This window comes from Bos taurus, unplaced genomic scaffold, assembly GCF_002263795.3.
Source record: "Bos taurus isolate L1 Dominette 01449 registration number 42190680 breed Hereford unplaced genomic scaffold, ARS-UCD2.0 Leftover_ScbfJmS_2338, whole genome shotgun sequence".
Lineage (NCBI taxonomy): Eukaryota > Metazoa > Chordata > Mammalia > Artiodactyla > Bovidae > Bos > Bos taurus.
In genome coordinates, this window is record NW_020191413.1 from 1 (window position 1) to 14,527 (window position 14,527).

Here is a 14,527-nt window from a genome sequence, read left to right on the forward strand (position 1 = left end):
CGCCGGCTGCCGCCGGCCGCGGGGCCTGGGGCCCGGGCCCCGGGCCGTCCCTCTTCCCTTCGCGTTGCGCCGGCCCGCTGGGGCTTGCTCTCGCGTGCCTGCCGGGCCCCTCGCCCGTCCTCTCGGCTTGTGTCCGCCGCCGTGTTCCTCTCCCGGGGCGCCCGGGCTCTCGGGTTGCCTTCCCGCCCCCCGGGGCGCCCGGCCTCCCTCTCGCGTGGCCCGCCCCGCCCCCGCATCTTGCTCTCGCGTCGGCGCCGGGTCTCTCTTGGCGCTCCCTGGGTGGCCCTCCGGGCGTCCCGCCTCCTGCGCGTTTGGCGCGCGGTCGCGCAGCTTGGTCTCTCGGCCCTGCCGGCGCCGCCGGCCTCCTCTCGCGCTGCCGGGGGCGTCTTGGGGTTGTTCTCCGCGCGGCGACGCCCCCCGTGGTGCGCTTTCTCCCGCGGTCCGCCGGCGCGGTCCGTGCGCCTCTCGTGGGCGCCCGGGCCGTCGGGGTCTCCCTGCGCGTGGCGCGGGCGCGCCGCCTCCATTGCTCTCGGCCCCTGGGTCGGGTGCCCTGGGGCCCCGCCCCGGCTGCTCCCGGGTATTCGCCGGCGCGCCGGCGTCGGTCGCCGCTCCGGCCCCCTTGCTTCATTCACCTGTTCCTTCCGGCTCTCCCCGCGTCCTAGCCACTGCGGCTCGCTCCGTGGCGGGCCCTGTCCGTGGCGCCCCGCCGGCCTGCCTCCTTCCGCCCGCCGGTCACGCGCCCCGCCCGCCCTGGTGAGCCCCCGTTTCGGTGCCCCGGCACAAGCCCTTTTACTTTTCAACCCCGTCGTTTATATACCCCATTCCGTTCTGGCCTCGCGGCTTACCTGGGAGGCCCGGGGTACGCGTCTTGGCCGCCCCCGGCCCCTTCTTCCCTGGCCCCTTCTCCTCTGCCCCCGCTTCGGTGGCATTTGGCCCCTCCTCTTCATAGGCCCGGCGGCCCTGTTCCCCTTTTCCGCCCTTTTCTTCCGCCCCCCTTCTTTTTCTCTGCCCGGTGGTTGGTCCCGGCGCCCCCTCCCCCCGCCTTCGCTCCCGTTCCTTCCTCCCGCGCCCACGGTGTGGTGGGCTCTCACCACCGCCCCGCCTTCCCTCCCGGGTCCCCGGTCCACCCTTCCCGCTACCCTCCTTACCCCCCCATTCTCTTCCCTCCCTCCCCTGCCCCGGCCCGGCCAGGTCCAGGGCCTGGCCACCTTCGCCGCCCCCTGGCCCCCCAGTGACCCCCTTCCCCCTCCCTTCTCCTCCCTCTTGTCCCGTCCTCCCCGCTCTGTGTTTACGCCCGTTTCGCCCCTCTCCTGCCTCTCCCCCGTTGGCGGCCTTGCCCCTCCCCTGTGGCCGGCCCCCCTCTTCCGGCCGGCTACGCGCTTTTCCCCCGGCGTTTTGTCGGTTTCCCTGTCCCCCCGGCCTTCTTCCTGGCCCTGTCCGCTCCCTCTTTTTTCCGCGCGCGGTCGTGGGGGCGCGCCCCCGTCCCGTCCGCGGTTTCGGTGCCCGCCCCGCCGCCCGTCGGCCGCCTCTGGTTTTGGGGGTCTCTGCTCGCGCTTTCCCGGGGGCCTCCTGCCGCTCGCTCCCGCCTTTGCGTCTGCCGCGCCTCCTTCCTCCTGCCCTTTGTCCTGGGCGGCGTTCCTCCCTGGCTCCCCGCCGTGCTCGCCTTCCAGTGCGCTCTTCCCGCTCCTGCCCGCTGCTGCTGTGGCCCGTGCTGCCCTCCCTCTGCCCTCTGCCCTCTGCCCTCCCTCTGCCCTCTGCCGGCTCCCGGCCGTCGGGGCCTCTGGCCTCGCGCCGTGTTGCCGCCGGTCTCTCGCGGTCTTTCTCGGGTTGCGGCCGGCCCCCTGGGTTCCCTCGCCTTGTGCCGGTGCCCTCCGGGGGCTTCTCCTGGTGGCTCTGCGCCGTCCGGGCCCTGGCGGTGGGCGGGGCCTCTCGGGCCTCCCCTGGGTTTGGTGCCTTGGCCGCGGGCCTCCTCTCCCGTTGCGGCCGGCCCTCCGGGTTCCTCTGCTTTCCGCCTCCGCTCGCCGGGTCCCTGCCGCCTTGGGGCCCGGCGCGTCCGGCCTCGTCTTGGGTTGCGGCCTGGCCCTCCGCTTGCCTCTCGCGGTGTCCCCGGGGCGCGCGGCCCCTTGTCGCGCTGTCTTTGGCCCCTGGGGGTCTTTTCCGCCCGCTGCCCGGGCGCGTCCCTGCCCCTTCGTGTTGCCTTCCTTCCCCGGGTGGCGTTCGGCGCGGTGTCCGGGCCTCGGGTTCTTCTCCCGCGGGGCCCGGGCCCTCGGGGTCCTTCGGCCTGTGGCCCCCCCCCGCGGCCCCGTCTGGCCTGTCGTCGTGCGCCCGGCCTCCTCCTGCGGTGCGCCCGGCCGGTCGGGCCCCCTTCCCGCCCCCGCCGGGGCGTCGCCCCTCCTGTCCCGCTCCGGCGGGTCGCCGGGGCTCCGCGGCCGTGGTGCCGGCCCCCTCGGTGTTCCTCTCGCGGGCGCCCGGGCTGTCGGGGCCCTTTGTGGGTCGCCTCCCGGGTGCCCCGTCCCGTTTCGCCCTCCCCTTCCTCCCGTGGGCCTTCTCCTGCGCCGCTGTCGCGGGCCCGGGCTTCCTCTTGCGCTGCCGGGGGCCCCCGTGGTTTTTCTCGCGTTGCCGGCGGGCTTCTCGCGTTCCGCCGGGGCCTTCCGGCTGCCTCTTGTGTTGGCCCCGGGCCGTCCCCTCTTCCCTTCGCGTTGCGCCGGCCCGCTGGGGCTTGCTCTCGCGTGCCTGCCGGGCCCCTCGCCCTCCTCTCGGCTTGTGTCCCGCCGCCCCTGTTCCTCTCCCGGGGCGCCCGGGCTCTCGGGGTTGCCTTCCCGCCGCCCCCGGGGCGCCCGGCCTCCCTCTCGCGTGGCCGCCCCGCCCCCGCTCTGCTCTCGCGTCGCGCCGGGTCTCTCTTGGCGCTCCCTGGGTGGCCTCCCGGGCGTCCCGCCTCCTGCGGCGTTTGGCGCGCGGTCGCGCGCTTGGTCTCTCGGCCCTGCCGGCGCCGCCGGCCCTCCTCTCGCGCTGCCGGGGGCGGCTCGGGGTTGTTCTCGCGCGGCGGCCCCCGTGTGCGGTTTCTCCCGCGGTCCGCCGGCGCGGTCCGTGCGCCTCTCGTGGGGCGGCCCGGCCGTCGGGTCTCCCTGCGCCTGGCGCGGGGGCGCGCGTCTTTCCTCTCCCGTCCTCGTCGGGGCCTCTGGCCTCGCGCCGTGTTGCCGCCGGTCTCTCGCGGTCTTTCTCGGGTTGCGGCCGGCCCCCTGGGGTCCCTCGCCTTGTGCCGGTGCCCTCCGGGGGCTTCTCCTGGTGGCTCTGCGCCGTCCGGGCCCCTGGCGGTGGGCGGGGCCTCTCGGCCTCCCCTGGGTTTGGTGCCTTGGCCGCGGGCCTCCTCTCCCGTTGCGGCCGGCCCCTCCGGGTTCCTCTGCCTTCCGCCTCCGCTCGCCCGGTCCCTGCCGCCTTGGGCCCGGCGCGTCCGGCCTCGTCTTGGGTTGCGGCCTGGCCCTCCGCTTGCCTCTCGCGGTGTTCCCGGGGCGCCCGGCCCCTTGTCGCGCGGTCTTTGGCCCCTGGGGGTCTTTTCCCGCCCGCTGCCCGGGCGCGTCCCTGCCCCTTCGTGTTGCCTTCCTTCCCCGGGTGGCGTTCGCCGCGGTGTCCGGGCCTCGGGTTCTTCTCCCGCGGGGCCCGGGCCCTCGGGGTCCTTCGGCCTGTGGCCCCCCCCGCGGCCCCGTCTGGCCTGTCGTCGTGCGCCCGGCCTCCTCCTGCGGTGCGCCCGGCCGGTCGGGCCCCCCTTCCCGCCCCGCCGGGGCGTCGCCCCTCCTGTCCCGCTCCGGCGGGTCGCCGGGGCTCCGCGGCCGTGGTGCCGGCCCCCTCGGTGTTCCTCTCGCGGGCGCCCGGGCTGTCGGGGCCCTTTGTGGGTCGCCTCCCGGGTGCCCCGTCCCGTTTCGCCCTCCCCTTCCTCCCGTGGGCCTTCTCCTGCGCCGCTGTCGCGGGCCCGGGCTTCCTCTTGCGCTGCCGGGGGCCCCCGTGGTTTTTCTCGCGTGTCGGCGGGCTTCTCGCGTTCCGCCGGGGCCTTCCGGCTGCCTCTTGTGTTGGCCCCGGCCCGTCCCCTCTTCCCTTCGCGTTGCGCCGGCCCGCTGGGGCTTGCTCTCGCGTGCCTGCCGGGCCCCTCGCCCTCCTCTCGGCTTGTGTCCCGCCGCCCTGTTCCTCTCCCGGGGCGCCCGGGCTCTCGGGGTTGCCTTCCCGCCGCCCCCGGGGCGCCCGGCCTCCTCTCGCGTGGCCGCCCCGCCCCCGCTCTGCTCTCGCGTCGCGCCGGGTCTCTCTTGGCGCTCCCTGGGTGGCCTCCCGGGCGTCCCGCCTCCTGCGGCGTTTGGCGCGCGGTCGCGCGCTTGGTCTCTCGGCCCTGCCGGCGCCGCCGGCCCTCCTCTCGCGCTGCCGGGGGCGTCTCGGGGTTGTTCTCGCGCGGCGGCCCCCGTGTGCGTTTCTCCCGCGGTCCGCCGGCGCGGTCCGTGCGCCTCTCGTGGGGCGCCCGGGCCGTCGGGTCTCCCTGCGCGTGGCGCGGGCGCGCGCCTCCTTGCTCTCGCGCCCTGGTCGGGTGCCGGGGCCCCGCCCCGGCTGCTCCCGGGTCTTCGCCGGCGCGCCGGCGTCGGCGCCGCTCCGGCCCCCTGCTTCCTTCCTGTTCCTTCCGGCTCTCCCGCGTCCTCGCCTGCGGCTCGTCCGTGCGGCCTTCCGTGGCGCCCCGCGGCTGCCTCCTTCCGCCCGCCGGTCCGCGCCCGCCGCCCTGGTGCGCCCCGTTTCGGTGCCCCGGCCCGCCCTTTCTTTTTCCCGTCGTTTTTCTCCCTTCCGTTCTGCCTCGCGGCTCCTGGGGGCCGGGGTCGCGTCTTGCCGCCCCCCGGCTTTCTTCCTGCCCCTTCTCCTCTGCCCCCGCTTCGGTGCTTGCCTCCTCTTCTGGCCCGGCGGCCTGTTCCCCTTTTCCGCCCTTTTCTTCCGCCCCTTCTTTTTCTCTCCCGGTGGTTGGTCCGGCGCCCCCTCCCCCCGCCTTCGCTCCCGTTGCCTTCCTCCCGCGCCCCGGTGTGGTGGGCTCTCCCCGCCCCGCCTTCCCTCCCGGGTCCCCGGTTCCCCCTTCCCGCTCCTCCTTCCCCCCTTCTCTTCCTCCCTCCCTGCCCGGGCCCCGCCGGTCCGGGCTCTGGCCCTTCGCCGCCCCCCTGGCCCCCCCGTGCCCCCTTCCCCCTCCCTTTCTCCTCCCTCTTGTCCCTCCTCCCCGCCTCTGTGTTTCGCCCGTTTCGCCCCTCTCCTGCCTCTCCCCGTTGGGCGGCTCTGCCCCCTCCCCTGTGGCCGGCCCCCCTCTTCCGGCCGGCTCGCGGCTTTCCCCCGGCGTTTGTCGGTTCCCCTGTCCCCCCCGGCCTTCTTCCCTGGCCCTGTCCGCTCCCTCTTTTTCCGCGCGCGGTCGTGGGGGCGCGCCCCCCGTCCCGTCCGCGGTTTCGGTGCCCGCCCCCGCCGCCCGTCGGCCGCCTCTGGTTTTGGGGGTCTCTGCTCGCGCCTTTCCCGGGGGCCTCCTGCCGCTCGCTCCCGCCTTTGCGTCTGCCGCGCCTCCTTCCTCCTGCCCTTTGTCCTGGGCGGCGTTCCTCCCTGGCTCCCCGCCGTGCTCGCCTTCCCGTGGCGCTCTTCCCGCTCCTGCCCGCTGCTGCTGTGGCCCGTGCTGCCCTCCCTCTGCCCTCTGCCCTCTGCCCTCCCTCTGCCCTCTGCCGGCTCCCGGCCGTCGGGGCCTCTGGCCTCGCGCCGTGTTGCCGCCGGTCTCTCGCGGTCTTTCTCGGGTTGCGGCCGGCCCCCTGGGGTCCCTCGCCTTGTGCCGGTGCCCTCCGGGGGCTTCTCCTGGTGGCTCTGCGCCGTCCGGGCCCCTGGCGGTGGGCGGGGCCTCTCGGCCCTCCCCTGGGTTTGGTGCCTTGGCCGCGGGCCTCCTCTCCCGTTGCGGCCGGCCCCTCCGGGTTCCTCTGCCTTCCGCCTCCGCTCGCCCGGTCCCTGCCGCCTTGGGCCCGGCGCGTCCGGCCTCGTCTTGGGTTGCGGCCTGGCCCTCCGCTTGCCTCTCGCGGTGTTCCCCGGGGCGCCCGGCCCCTTGTCGCGCGGTCTTTGGCCCCTGGGGGTCTTTTCCCGCCGCTGCCCGGGCGCGTCCCTGCCCCTTCGTGTTGCCTTCCTTCCCCGGGTGGCGTTCGCCGCGGTGTCCGGGCCTCGGGTTCTTCTCCCGCGGGGCCCGGGCCCTCGGGGTCCTTCGGCCTGTGGCCCCCCCCGCGGCCCCGTCTGGCCTGTCGTCGTGCGCCCGGCCTCCTCCTGCGGTGCGCCCGGCCGGTCGGGCCCCCTTCCCGCCCCGCCGGGGCGTCGCCCCTCCTGTCCCGCTCCGGCGGGTCGCCGGGGCTCCGCGGCCGTGGTGCCGGGCCCCCTCGGTGTTCCTCTTGCGGGCGCCCGGGCTGTCGGGGCCCTTTGTGGGTCGCCTCCCGGGTGCCCCGTCCCGTTTCGCCCTCCCCTCCTCCCGTGGGCCTTCTCCTGCGCCGCTGTCGCGGGCCCGGGCTTCCTCTTGCGCTGCCGGGGGCCCCCGTGGTTTTTCTCGCGTTCCGGCGGGCTTCTCGCGTTCCGCCGGGGCCTTCCGGCTGCCTCTTGTGTTGGCCCCGGGCCGTCCCCTCTTCCCTTCGCGTTGCGCCGGCCCGCTGGGGCTTGCTCTCGCGTGCCTGCCGGGCCCTCGCCCTCCTCTCGGCTTGTGTCCCGCCGCCCCTGTTCCTCTCCCGGGGCGCCCGGGCTCTCGGGGTTGCCTTCCCGCCGCCCCCGGGGCGCCCGGCCTTCCTCTCGCGTGGCCGCCCCGCCCCCGCTCTGCTCTCGCGTCGCGCCGGGTCTCTCTTGGCGCTCCCTGGGTGGCCTCCCGGGCGTCCCGCCTCCTGCGGCGTTTGGCGCGCGGTCGCGCGCTTGGTCTCTCGGCCCTGCCGGCGCCGCCGGCCCTCCCTCGCGCTGCCGGGGGCCTCTCGGGGTTGTTCTCGCGCGGCGGCCCCCGTGTGCGGTTTCTCCCGCGGTCCGCCGGCGCGGTCCGTGCGCCTCTCGTGGGGCGGCCCGGCCGTCGGGTCTCCCTGCGCCTGGCGCGGGGGCGCGCGTCTTTCCTCCCCGTCCTGGTCGGGGCCTCTGGCCTCGCGCCGTGTTGCCGCCGGTCTCTCGCGGTCTTTCTCGGGTTGCGGCCGGCCCCCCTGGGTCCCTCGCCTTGTGCCGGTGCCCTCCGGGGGCTTCTCCTGGTGGCTCTGCGCCGTCCGGGCCCCTGGCGGTGGGCGGGGCCTCTCGGCCTCCCCTGGGTTTGGTGCCTTGGCCGCGGGCCTCCTCTCCCGTTGCGGCCGGCCCCTCCGGGTTCCTCTGCCTTCCGCCTCCGCTCGCCGGTCCCTGCCGCCTTGGGCCCGGCGCGTCCGGCCTCGTCTTGGGTTGCGGCCTGGCCCTCCGCTTGCCTCTCGCGGTGTTCCCGGGGCGCCGGCCCCTTGTCGCGCTGTCTTTGGCCCCTGGGGGTCTTTTCCCGCCGCTGCCCGGCCCCCTGCCCCTTCGTGTTGCCTTCCTTCCCCGGGTGGCGTTCGGCGCGGTGTCCGGGCCTCGGGTTCTTCTCCCGCGGGGCCCGGGCCCTCGGGGTCCTCCGGCCTGTGGCCCCCCCCGCGGCCCCGTCTGGCCTGTCTTCGTGCGCCCGGCCTCCTCCTGCGGTGCGCCCGGCCGGTCGGGCCCCCTTCCCGCCCCCGCCGGGGCGTCGCCCCTCCTGTCCCGCTCCGGCGGGGCGCCCGGGCTCCGCGGCCGGGGTGCCGGCCCCCTCGGTGTTCCTCTCGCGGGCGCCCGGGCTTTCGGGGCCCTTTGTGGGTCGCCTCCCGGGTGCCCCGTGCCCTTTCGCCCTCCCCTTCCTCCCGTGGGCCTTCTCCTGCGCCGCTGTCGCGGGCCCGGGCTTCCTCTTGCGCTGCCGGGGGCGCCCCGTGGTTTTTCTCGCGTTCCGGCGGGCTTCTCGCGTTCCGCCGGGGCCTTCCGGCTGCCTCTTGTGTTGGCCCCGGCCCGTCCCCTCTTCCCTTCGCGTTGCGCCGGCCCGCTGGGGCTTGCTCTCGCGTGCCTGCCGGGCCCCTCGCCCTCCTCTCGGCTTGTGTCCCGCCGCCCCTGTTCCTCTCCCGGGGCGCCCGGGCTCTCGGGGTTGCCTTCCCGCCGCCCCCGGGGCGCCCGGCCTTCCTCTCGCGTGGCCGCCCCGCCCCCGCTCTGCTCTCGCGTCGCGCCGGGTCTCTCTTGGCGCTCCCTGGGTGGCCTCCCGGGCGTCCCGCCTCCTGCGGCGTTTGGCGCGCGGTCGCGCGCTTGGTCTCTCGGCCCTGCCGGCGCCGCCGGCCCTCCTCTCTCGCTGCCGGGGGCCTCTCGGGGTTGTTCTCGCGCGGCGGCCCCCGTGTGCGGTTTCTCCCGCGGTCCGCCGGCGCGGTCCGTGCGCCTCTCGTGGGGCGCCCGGGCCGTCGGGTCTCCCTGCGCGTGGCGCGGGGGCGCGCGTCCTTGCTCTCGCGCCCTGGTCGGGTGCCGGGGCCCCGCCCCGGCTGCTCCCGGGTCTTCGCCGGCGCGCCGGCGTCGGCGCCGCTCCGGCCCCCCCTGCTTCCTTCCCTGTTCCTTCCGGCTCTCCCGCGTCCTCGCCTGCGGCTCGCTCCGTGCGGCCTTCCGTGGCGCCCCGCGGCTGCCTCCTTCCGCCCGCCGGTCCGCGCCGCCCGCCCTGGTGCGCCCCCGTTTCGGTGCCCCCGGCCCGCCCTTTCTTTTTCCCCGTCGTTTTTCTCCCTTCCGTTCTGCCTCGCGGCTCCTGGGGGCCGGGGTCGCGTCTTGCCGCCCCCCGGCTTTCTTCCTGCCCCCTTCTCCTCTGCCCCGCTTCGGTGCTTTGCCTCCTCTTCTGGCCCGGCGGCCTGTTCCCTTTTCCGCCCTTTTCTTCCGCCCCTTCTTTTTCTCTCCCGGTGGTTGGTCCGGCGCCCCCCTCCCCCCGCCTTCGCTCCCGTTGCCTTCCTCCCGCGCCCGGTGTGGTGGGCTCTCCCGCCCCGCCTTCCTCCCGGGTCCCCGGTTCCCCCCTTCCGCTCCTCCTTCCCCCCTTCTCTTCCTCCCTCCCCTGCCCGGGCCCCGCCGGTCCGGGCTCTGGCCCTTCGCCGCCCCCCTGGCCCCCCCGTGCCCCCCCTTCCCCCCTCCCTTTCTCCTCCCTCTTGTCCCTCCTCCCCGCCTCTGTGTTTCGCCCGTTTCGCCCCTCTCCTGCCTCTCCCCGTTGGGCGGCTCTGCCCCTCCCCTGTGGCCGGCCCCCCTCTTCCGGCCGGCTCGCGGCTTTCCCCCGGCGTTTGTCGGTTCCCCCTGTCCCCCCCGGCCTTCTTCCTGGCCCTGTCCGCTCCTCTTTTTTCCGCGCGCGGTCGTGGGGGCGCGCCCCCGTCCCGTCCGCGGTTTCGGTGCCGCCCCCGCCGCCCGTCGGCCGCCTCTGGTTTTGGGGGTCTCTGCTCGCGCCTTTCCCGGGGGCCTCCTGCGCTCGCTCCCGCCTTGCGCTGCCGGGGCCCTTCCTCGGGGTTGTTCTCGCGCCGGCGGCCCCGTGGTGGCGGTTTCTCCCGCGGTCCGCCGGCGCGGTCCGTGCGCCTCTCGTGCGGCGCCCGGGCCGTCGGGTCTCCCTGCGCGTGGCGCGGGGCGCGCGTCCCTTGCTCCCAGCGCCTGGGCGGGGCCTGCTGGCCTCGCGCCGTGTTGCCGCCGGTCTCTCGCGGTCTTCCCGGGTTGCCGGCCGGCCCCCTGGGTCCCCTCGCCTTTGTGCCGGTCGCCCTCACCGGGGGCTTCTCCCTGGTTGGCTCTGCGCCGGCCCGCGCGCCCCTGGCGGTGGGCGGGGCCCTCCCGGGCCTCCCTTGGCGTTTGGTGCCTTGGCCGCGGGCCTCCTCTCCCGTTGCGGCCGGCCCCTCCGGGTCCCTACTGCTTTCCGCCTCCGCTCGCCGGGTCCCTGGCCGCCTGGGGCCGGCCGTCCGGCCTCGTCTTGGGTTTGCGGCCTGGCCCTCCCGCTTGCCTCTCGCGCTGTCCCCGGGGCGCGCGGCCGCTTGTCGCGCTGTCTTTGGCCCCTGGGGTTTTTTCCGCCCGCTGCCCGGCCCCCTGCCCCTTCGTGTTGCCTTCCTTCCCCGGGTGGCGTTCGGCGCGGTGTCCGGGCCTCGGGTTCTTCTCCCGCGGGGCCCGGGCCCTCGGGGTCCTCCGGCCTGTGGCCCCCCCCGCGGCCCCGTCTGGCCTGTCTTCGTGCGCCCGGCCTCCTCCTGCGGTGCGCCCGGCCGGTCGGGCCCCCTTCCCGCCCCGCCGGGGCGTCGCCCCTCCTGTCCCGCTCCGGCGGGGCGCCCGGGCTCCGCGGCGGGGGTGCCGGCCCCCTCCGTGTTCCTCTCGCGGGCGCCCGGGCTTTCGGGGCCCTTTGTGGGTCGCCTCCCGGGTGCCCCGTGCCCTTTCGCCCTCCCCTTCCTCCCGTGGGCCTTCTCCTGCGGCGCTGTCGCGGGCCCGGGCTTCCTCTTGCGCTGCCGGGGGCGCCCCGTGGTTTTTCTCGCGTTCCGGCGGGCTTCTCGCGTTCCGCCGGGGCCTTCCGGCTGCCTCTTGTGTTGGCCCCGGCCCGTCCCCTCTTCCCTTCGCGTTGCGCCGGCCCGCTGGGGCTTGCTCTCGCGTGCCTGCCGGGCCCCTCGCCCTCCTCTCGGCTTGTGTCCCGCCGCCCCTGTTCCTCTCCCGGGGCGCCCGGGCTCTCGGGGTTGCCTTCCCGCCGCCCCCGGGGCGCCCGGCCTTCCTCTCGCGTGGCCGCCCCGCCCCCGCTCTGCTCTCGCCTCGCGCCGGGTCTCTCTTGGCGCTCCCTGGGTGGCCTCCCGGGCGTCCCGCCTCCTGCGGCGTTTGGCGCGCGGTCGCGCGCTTGGTCTCTCGGCCCTGCCGGCGCCGCCGGCCCTCCTCTCTCGCTGCCGGGGGCCTCTCGGGGTTGTTCTCGCGCGGCGGCCCCCGTGTGCGGTTTCTCCCGCGGTCCGCCGGCGCGGTCCGTGCGCCTCTCGTGGGGCGCCCGGGCCGTCGGGTCTCCCTGCGCGTGGCGCGGGGGCGCGCGTCCTTGCTCCCGCGCCCTGGTCGGGGCCTCTGGCCTCGCGCCGTGTTGCCGCCGGTCTCTCGCGGTCTTTCCCGGGTTGCGGCCGGCCCCCCTGGGTTCCCTCGCCTTGTGCCGGTGCCCTCCGGGGGCTTCTCCTGGTGGCTCTGCGCCGCCCGGGCCCCTGGCGGTGGGCGGGGCCTCTCGGGCCTCCCCTGGGTTTGGTGCCTTGGCCGCGGGCCTCCTCTCCCGTTGCGGCCGGCCCCGCCGGGTCCCTCTGCTTTCCGCCTCCGCTCGCCGGGTCCCTGCCGCCTGGGGCCCGGCGCGTCCGGCCTCGTCTTGGGTTGCGGCCTGGCCCTCCGCTTGCCTCTCGCGCTGTCCCCGGGGCGCGCGGCCGCTTGTCGCGCTGTCTTTGGCCCCTGGGGTTTTTTCCGCCCGCTGCCCGGCCCCCTGCCCCTTCGTGTTGCCTTCCTTCCCCGGGTGGCGTTCGGCGCGGTGTCCGGGCCTCGGGTTCTTCTCCCGCGGGGCCCGGGCCCTCGGGGTCCTCCGGCCTGTGGCCCCCCCCGCGGCCCCGTCTGGCCTGTCTTCGTGCGCCCGGCCTCCTCCTGCGGTGCGCCCGGCCGGTCGGGCCCCCTTCCCGCCCCGCCGGGGCGTCGCCCCTCCTGTCCCGCTCCGGCGGGGCGCCCGGGCTCCGCGGCGGGGGTGCCGGCCCCCTCCGTGTTCCTCTCGCGGGCGCCCGGGCTTTCGGGGCCCTTTGTGGGTCGCCTCCCGGGTGCCCCGTGCCCTTTCGCCCTCCCCTTCCTCCCGTGGGCCTTCTCCTGCGGCGCTGTCGCGGGCCCGGGCTTCCTCTTGCGCTGCCGGGGGCGCCCCGTGGTTTTTCTCGCGTTCCGGCGGGCTTCTCGCGTTCCGCCGGGGCCTTCCGGCTGCCTCTTGTGTTGGCCCCGGCCCGTCCCCTCTTCCCTTCGCGTTGCGCCGGCCCGCTGGGCCTTGCTCTCGCGTGCCTGCCGGGCCCCTCGCCCTCCTCTCGGCTTGTGTCCCGCCGCCCCTGTTCCTCTCCCGGGGCGCCCGGGCTCTCGGGGTTGCCTTCCCGCCGCCCCCGGGGCGCCCGGCCTTCCTCTCGCGTGGCCGCCCCGCCCCCGCTCTGCTCTCGCCTCGCGCCGGGTCTCTCTTGGCGCTCCCTGGGTGGCCTCCCGGGCGTCCCGCCTCCTGCGGCGTTTGGCGCGCGGTCGCGCGCTTGGTCTCTCGGCCCTGCCGGCGCCGCCGGCCCTCCTCTCTCGCTGCCGGGGGCCTCTCGGGGTTGTTCTCGCGCGGCGGCCCCCGTGTGCGGTTTCTCCCGCGGTCCGCCGGCGCGGTCCGTGCGCCTCTCGTGGGGCGCCCGGGCCGTCGGGTCTCCCTGCGCGTGGCGCGGGGGCGCGCGTCCTTGCTCCCGCGCCCTGGTCGGGGCCTCTGGCCTCGCGCCGTGTTGCCGCCGGTCTCTCGCGGTCTTTCCCGGGTTGCGGCCGGCCCCCTGGGTTCCCTCGCCTTGTGCCGGTGCCCTCCGGGGGCTTCTCCTGGTGGCTCTGCGCCGCCCGGGCCCCTGGCGGTGGGCGGGGCCTCTCGGGCCTCCCCTGGGCTTGGTGCCTTGGCCGCGGGCCTCCTCTCCCGTTGCGGCCGGCCCCGCCGGGTCCCTCTGCTTTCCGCCTCCGCTCGCCGGGTCCCTGCCGCCTGGGGCCCGGCGCGTCCGGCCTCGTCTTGGGTTGCGGCCTGGCCCTCCGCCTTGCCTCTCGCGCTGTCCCCGGGGCGCGCGGCCGCTTGTCGCGCTGTCTTTGGCCCCTGGGGTTTTTTTCCGCCCGCTGCCCGGCCCCCTGCCCCTTCGTGTTGCCTTCCTTCCCCGGCTGGCGTTCGGCGCGGTGTCCGGGCCTCGGGTTCTTCTCCCGCGGGGCCCGGGCCCTCGGGGTCCTCCGGCCTGTGGCCCCCCCCGCGGCCCCGTCTGGCTGTCTCCTGCGCCCGGCCTCCTCCTGCCGCCCGCCCGGTCGGCCCCTCCGCCCCCGCGCGCCCCTGCCGTCCCGCTGCCGCCGTCCCGCGGTGCCGGCCCGGGTTCCCTCGCGGCCCCCTTTCGGGGCCCTTTTGGTCGCCTCGCGTGCCCGTGCCCTCTCTCCCCCCCTTCCCCCGTCTCCGCGCCGCGCTTCCTCTCGCTCCGCGTTTCGGTCCCTGCCGCCCGCGTTCCCCTCCGGCGCCTTCGCACCGGCCAGTCCCCCGCCTCCTTGCGCCGGGGCCCGCACCCTCGCGGCCTCCCGACCTCGCCTGCCTCCTCTCGTGTTCCCGCGCCCCGCCCGGCCGGGGTCCCCCGGGCCGCCGCCCGCGCCCCCGCCCCCCCCCGCGGGCCCCGCCCCGGCCTTTCCCTGCCCTCTCCGCGCCGCTCGCTCCCTGCCTCGCCGCCCCTGCTCTTGGCGCCCCGGGTTGGCCTCCCAGCCTGCCCGCTTCCTCCTGCCCCGTCTTGCGCGCGATCTCTCTCTCCCCGCCTCGGGCGTCTCGCGGGCTTCCCCTCCCCTGGCTCCGCCTGCCGCGCTCCCCTCGCCTCGCCTGGCGCCCGCCTTCCTGGCGCCCCCGCGCGGCTCCCTGCCTCGCCGTCGTCCCTCGTGCGCCCGCCCCTGGGGCGCGCTCGCGCGCCCCCGCGCTTCCCCCCGTCCTCGCGCGCTGCGGGCCTTCGTCTCCTGCCTGGCCTCGCGCCCCTCTCGCGCCCTCTCTCCCCCGCCTCCGGCGGCTTGCCTCCCTTGCGTCCCCCCCGTGCGCTCCCCGCGCTCCCCGTCGCGCCTCGCGCGCCGCGCGGGGTTCTTTGCTTCCCCTCGCGCTGCCTGCCTGTCTCCCCGGGTGCGTCTGGCCTGCCCCCCGCGCTCCCTGTCGCCCCTGGCGCGGCCCCTTGGCTTCTGGCCCCCCGCCTCGCTGCGGTCTCTTGGCCCTGCCGTCCCTCGCGCGCCCTCCCCCGCTTTCCTTCGCCCCTCGCCTGGCCGCTTGGCCTTGCCTGGGCCCCCCCGCGGCCGCCTGCCTTCCCCGTCGTCCCTCGCGCCTCCCGCCGTCCCTCGCGCCCCCCCGTGGCTCCCCCGTCCTCGCCCGCTGCCGCCCTTTCCCGCTCCCGCGCCTCCGGCGCCGTCCCCCGTTCGGCCTTGGCGGTCGCCCGGGCCCTTGGCCCCCTTGCTGCGCCCCCCCCGTTCCCCGCCCTCCCGGTCTCCCTCGCGCGGCCCCCGCGGTTTTCCGGCCCCCCTCCTCTGCGCCCTTCTCCCCTCCTGCTCTGGCCCGGCGGGTCGCCTCCCCTGCTTTGTCTGGCCGGGGTTCCCGCCCTTCCGGTCGCCCCTCCGGCTGCGGCCGGTCTCCCGCCGCCCTTCCCGCCGTGGCCTCGTGGGTGGTTCCCCCTTCCGTCGGCCCCCGCTTTCCCGGTCCCCTCTTGCTCCGCCCCGCTGCCCGGCCCCCTCTCCGCCCTCCCGCCTGTGCCTGCCGTCCCCCGCCGGGGCCGTT

The 14,527-nt window shown here is 77.6% G+C and overlaps 1 protein-coding gene across 1 annotated transcript in view; it reads right to left on the minus strand.

Moving 5' to 3' along the window:
- Positions 1-7: 7 nt before the first annotated feature.
- Positions 8-14,527, minus strand: part of LOC112445663 (filaggrin-like) — a gene marked incomplete at its 3' end in the record, with an annotated part of 30,550 nt that continues 16,030 nt past the window's right edge. The window contains exons 5-8 of the mRNA XM_059884471.1: positions 10,527-12,739; positions 6,160-9,822; positions 1,664-4,834; positions 8-750 (exon numbers count right to left, since the gene is read on the minus strand). Coding sequence (XP_059740454.1) covers positions 8-750; positions 1,664-4,834; positions 6,160-9,822; positions 10,527-12,739 — 9,790 coding nt within the window. The remainder of the gene's footprint in view (positions 751-1,663; positions 4,835-6,159; positions 9,823-10,526; positions 12,740-14,527) is intronic.